We start from the raw sequence: 6,000 nt of genomic DNA on the forward strand, positions 1-6,000 counted from the left end.
GAAATCAACATTACATATCCGGCCGGAATGCGTCGTGTAAGAGATAAAAAGAATTCCCCTGTTTGTATCCCGACTAACATGCTTGTGTACGCAATTTTATGCGGGAAGAGGAAATCCGTAAACTTAATTTAGCTTGTTTCTCTCAAAAGAGAAAGAAAAATTAATTAGACGTATCCGTTGTTTTCAAATCGCGATACTAATGACGGATACTTTACGACTGATGAGGAAGCACCCGGAAGTGTTCTCTGATTTTGATGATTTAATATTTAATATTTAATTTTATATTTTTTAGATCGAAATAAGGGATACATATTTTTATTCATGTAATGCACTTTTACGAGGTGAAACATTCTTTTGAAAAAAAATTGGTTGTTTTCTTTCGAAGTGAATATCAAAACTGTAAAAGATGGAAAAAAAATTTTTAATAAAAGTTAAAAATGGTTTCAAGAGAATTGTATAATAATAATACAAAATTTGTTTTAAATTTGTATTGTTTATAAATAAACATTTTATTATTTAAATAAATTTTTCAAAATTATTATTATAAAAAATTCTCTAAAAATTGTTTTCAACTTTTATTTCAAAAAAATTTTTCTTTTCAAATCGACGATATTCGAAAGAAAATAACCGATTTTTTTAGTAGAGATATTTCTTTCAACCTCTGGAAGTGCATATAGGCACAAATAAAAAATATGTGTCTTTTATGCGAGTCTACACTGAGAATCCCATTTGGTTAACTGATCTAAAAACAATTTAGTTGAAGGAAAAAATTTGATTATTTTAACAATTTACTTCTGTCATTGAAAACAAGTATAGAATATTACACAATAATTAAACTTTTTGCTTTAACTAAATTATTTTATTGCAATAATCAAGGATTTATTTGACCATATCCAAACAAGAGATTAGTTTAATCAAATGGGATTCTCAATGCAGAATACAACATGTTGAAAGCTCATCAAAATTTGAGAAAGCACGCGATTATCGTCACCATCGTCGTCATTGTCGGATCAGTGTGAGTCTAATAAAGCAAACACAGCTTACGGCTGCTAACTTCGGTAAATTGGATCCATACGACGAATACGACCAGAATATCTAACTTTAGATGTGTTTCCTTGTGAGAAGAACATGAAGCGCTGAATAATATATGTAATACTATTAATAGTATTAATATATGTAATATAAAATATTCCAGATTCACAATATACAATATATACATAGAAAGTATCATTCCTTGCGATATTTCGAGCCGAAAACATTGAGCAATTAATAATTTTCCAGCAATAAATCCAAAGAAAATAAATAGTTGCTGATAAATTAATTTTTTCAGAAAACAAATAACGAGATATTATTCGAGTCGACCAACCTTGAATAAATTTGAATCAACTTTTAAATCCATTATTATAATTTGAATGTAAAAATTTATGAAGTCTTGATTGACATTAAAAAAAAATGAGCACAAATTGATTTGATAAAAATAAGACTTTCCGCTAATTCCGAGTAAGTTGAATGGTCGATGACGTTGTGCGCGATGAATTCGAAATAGAAAGTGTGACTTACCTTTGGCTCCGTCTTCATTTTTTTCGCAGGCGGAGGACTAGCGGCAGTGTCCATCGCTTCCTCGGCGGGGGTCGTGAGCGGTGGACCCGGCACCGCGGCGACCTTGGTCTGTTCCGGTTTGGCCGCCGCGCCGGCCGCCGTGGCGCTCGCCGGACTCGGCGGCGGACAGGGTGCCGCCGCGCTGGTCGCGGGTGGCCCGGGGCCTTGCGACACGGAGAAACCTGTCCTCGAACTGGGCGGTGGTCCCTGGGTCTGTTGTGGCGCCGTGGCGGCCGGCGTTGGGCCCTGAGACTGCGTCGCACCACCGGCCGAATTTTGACCCTGCGGTGTCGGTCGCGCGGTACCGTTCATCTCCGGTTTCGTTTGCTGGGGTGTGTGATTGCTCTGCGGTTTTTCGTGCTTGTCCCGCGCTTTGTCACGCCGATGACCGCTCGAGCCGCGTTTCGAGCCAGCGGTGGAGGAGGGCGCGGCACCAGTGCCGCCAGCGGATGCCGGCGAGTGGCTCGGCTTGGACTTGTTCGACGAAGACGACTGTCCGCCGCCGACCGCGCCGCATTCCGAATTTTGTGAGTTCTGTGTAACCGCGGCCGACGCGGACGTCGAGCCGACGGCCGAGGACGAGGACGTCGAGGAGGCAGCGGTGCCGTTGTTCGAGTCTTGCGACGAGACGGTACCGTTGATCTCGTTCGACTTGACAATCTCGTGTTTGGCTTCGCTGGTCTTCGTACCGGGCTTCGTTCGCTTGATCTTCATCTTGAGGCCCTTGTCGACGGTGGCCGAATGTTCAACGGCCATCTTGCCGGGATTACCGGCGTTAGCGTGGACGGCGTTTACGCCGCTCACGTTCACACCCGACGCTTGCTTATTACCGGTGACTACAGATGCGGTACCGTTTGCGTTACCGGCGCCGTTCGTGCTACCGGTGCCGTTCGCGCTGCCACTGCCGCTCCCGGGGGGACTGTTGGAACGCGTTGAATTCACCCCACAAGAAGAAGACGATGAGGATGAGGATGATGAGGAGGACGACGACAACGACGATGACGAGGACGACGACGACGATTGACTTCCGGCGTTCGTGCCAGTCGACGGGACGGACGAGGACGAGGAGTTTGAGTTGAGACCACTTGCTGAGTTTTGTAACTGATGATGATTCGCGTTATTCGGTGCCGATGCTGCCGAGGCAGGCGTAGAAGCCATGCCTGTCCCCGAGCTCAATTTCTCGTCCCTCGTCTTCTCAATGTCCGCATCAAGATCGATTATCAGGTCACCTATGCCAATGTCCCATTCGTTGTCGTCGTACTCAAAGTTATTGGTCGCATTCGTCGCGACCGAATCCAGTTCACCGGCGTTAGCAGCCACTGTGCTTGCTTTATTAGACTCACGCTGCTGGCCCGACGACGACGACGACGACGACGACGACGATGACAATGATGACTTGTCACGACCCTGATGGTGATGATGATGGTGATGATGGTGGTGATGATGGTGATGGTGATGGTGACGATGATCGCGGTGTTCCCTGCCGATCAGTGTTCTCTCTTGCCTCCTTGACTGACCGCCGTTGGCGTTGTTATTACTTAAGCCGTTGTTGTTGTTGTTGTTGTTGTTGTTGCCGCTGTTACCGTTGCTGGTGTTGCCGTTGCTGCCGTTGTTACCACCACTGTTACTATTACTATTATTACTACTAATACCACCACCACCGATGCACGGAGATGGTCCTTTACGATTTACGTTAGGGAGGCGACCGCCTAGTGGCGTGGTCGCCATGCCCTTGGAAACGTTTCCCCGGCGCCCGCCAGCCTGGTCACCGACTGCCTGCCGTTTCTCACTTTGGATACCGAGTAATAGTAGTGGTAGCGCGCGTGACTACACGCGTTATCATTACCCCGACCACCGCCCGCGAGACGCGCCTCGTCCATCGAACACATCACTTACTCTCTCGCTTCTACTCTCGCTCGACGTAATTCGCGATATATCCCAGCCGTATCTCTCTTCTCTCTCCTCCTCGCGTCTTCCACTTCTTGGTTATCGTGTGTACACCTTATCCACCTTGATTTCTCTCTTCACCACACTTGCCCCTGTCGTTAATTCTTACTCGCGTAGCTGAGACGCGTAACCCGATATATCTCTCACCACTCTTCACCGACGACACACTGATCCCCGACACAACACCACGATCACAGCCACTGAGCCCCCCCCTTAGATCACGAACACACCACCCGACACCACTCGTGATTACTTCCAACGTCGTAGGAAATCTCGGCGACCATCCGCCGTTCTCGGAATCCTGAGACCCGAGGATGGTAGCTCCTCCACCTGTCTCCCACTTGTCGTGAGTTAAGCCATGTCCCCCGAAACGATCCTCCCAGTCAGCCTAGCGTGCGGTTCTTCCCTTCGATTTCCCGACGGAACCGCGCCTCGGCTGATCGACGTGTTTCCGATCTGTAACAACGTAAGTGATTCCCTTCAACGTCGATGTTAAACGTGTAACGATTAATTTATCACAACGGATTAGCTTAAGATTATCTTGTCGAAGCAATCATTCCGGGATGTCTGATTAATATTCACCTGTTATTTATAGATTTCAGCTTCACTAATTATATTTTCATTACATTAATTAATCCTATTTTTACAATTTTACACTCATTAGTATTAAAATTTTACAAGAGTCTTTTTATATTTTTATTTTTAAAAATCTATTATTTATTACTTTTAAGTAATGAGTATCTATAACAAAGAATATATATATATCTTCTTTGTAATAATCTTAAAATATAAATATTTATTACAAATTTAGGAAAAACTCATTATATACAAAAAAAATTTTTTTTTTTTAAAACAAAATTGATCAAAAAAGCAACTTTATATAATAAATAAATCGAATTTAATTTAATAAACCTGATTAAAGTATTAAACTTATTAGAAATATTTTGAATAAATTTAATGCTTTGAAATATATTATATAAACTTTCGAAATACTTGAAATAATTATTATTACTTGCTTATAGTATATACCATGGTATATTATATTTCTGTATATACCGTAAATGCTGTGTATAAGATAGCAATAGATACACGAGAATGGAGCAACTCCATTATAGCAAGGCAAGCACAATCCGTTCCGTTTCTTTTTTTTTTGTAAAACAACGCCGAGACGTGGCGGCACATTCTTAGCTTGATAGTGCCACTCGTCATTAATATGAGACGCATTCCAGTAGCATAATTATTGTTTTAGAAAAAAGACGAGATCATCATCGTTATTTCTCTACAATAATAACCTATCTGCGATATAAATTGTTATACAATCTTGCCATAAACAGATATTGCACTGTTGCAATAATATCTTAGTTAACCCTTATTATTTGCTCTCTTATAAACTAGAACTTATTTTTAAACCTGATATTTAAGAGCGTTCTATCGCAAGGACAGGAAAAAGTATTTTTAATAAGATATTGTATAAATTTTAAACACTCTTCTTTTTTATTTTAATTTCTATTGTTATCTTTTACAGGAAAACAAAATTTTATTCGATAAATTCAAAAATACCAACAGTAATTTGTGAAAATTAAGTTAACTTTGTTTAGAACGTTTCGATAATATTGTACATGCATTCACTTTAAAAAATATAGATAGTAGATTTAACATCATGGGTGTTAAATTCTCATCGTGTTGATGTTTCATCAACACCAACATGGTGAACTGAATATTATGTTGGTGTTGAATTATTTAAACTAGTATTACATCCTTACCATCTTGGAGTTTATATCAACATCAACACGATGAGAATTATATAAACACTGGCATGATGTTAAATCCACACTTATATGTTTTAGAGTATTTTTAAGTAATTAATTAACAATCGTGAAACAATGGTAAAGGCAAAATTCGTTGTTTTGGGGGAAAATATGCTATATATTCTTTAAAAAAGTGAGAAAATCTTGCGGAGTAAGCGATTCAGAATTGTGTAGTAAAATTAGAAGACCGAGACAAAAGTATCTTACGAGCTACGATAGACAGGAGGGCGCGGTCGCCCGTTTGAGACTCCAATTAATTTGACAGCATTAATTTGGCGTCGCGGCTGGTCTACTCGAAAGACTACGCGCGTCACTTTGTAGTCACATTGCTTTCATAAACAATGCTCGATAGCCAGATAAGTCTTCAGGAGCACTTGGCCAGCGGCCAGTAACCAGCGAAACGCGCGCGCGTTGCTCGCCGGTGTTCTCCTGGGAGAACTCAAGAACGAGTCGAGAGCCAGCGTAAACCGGGTTGTTAGCTTCGATATAACGACATGTTTAGAGACCCGCTCTACCCACCCGCTTCCTCCTCCTCTTCCTCTCCACCTTCCGGCTTTCACCCCGGGCGCGCGACGTGGTGCAACCTCCTCGTCTAGCCCTCCGGGACGTTCTCTCTTTCTCTGCCTGCCCCCCCCCCCCCCTCCTT

At 42.1% G+C, this 6,000-nt stretch overlaps 1 protein-coding gene across 1 annotated transcript in view; it reads right to left on the reverse strand.

Annotated features, from left to right (window-relative positions):
- LOC108757574 (zinc finger protein 608) overlaps positions 1-6,000 on the reverse strand; it is a 141,718-nt gene that overhangs the window by 78,413 nt on the left and 57,305 nt on the right. Inside the window, exon 2 of the mRNA XM_018502035.1 lies at positions 1,561-4,002. Within this exon, the coding sequence (XP_018357537.1) occupies positions 1,561-3,327 (1,767 nt within the window). The 5' untranslated portion in view covers positions 3,328-4,002. The remainder of the gene's footprint in view (positions 1-1,560; positions 4,003-6,000) is intronic.

The sequence above is a fragment of the Trachymyrmex cornetzi genome, unplaced genomic scaffold (genome assembly GCF_001594075.2).
Source record: "Trachymyrmex cornetzi isolate Tcor2-1 unplaced genomic scaffold, Tcor1.1 scaffold147, whole genome shotgun sequence".
NCBI classification, from domain to species: domain Eukaryota; kingdom Metazoa; phylum Arthropoda; class Insecta; order Hymenoptera; family Formicidae; genus Trachymyrmex; species Trachymyrmex cornetzi.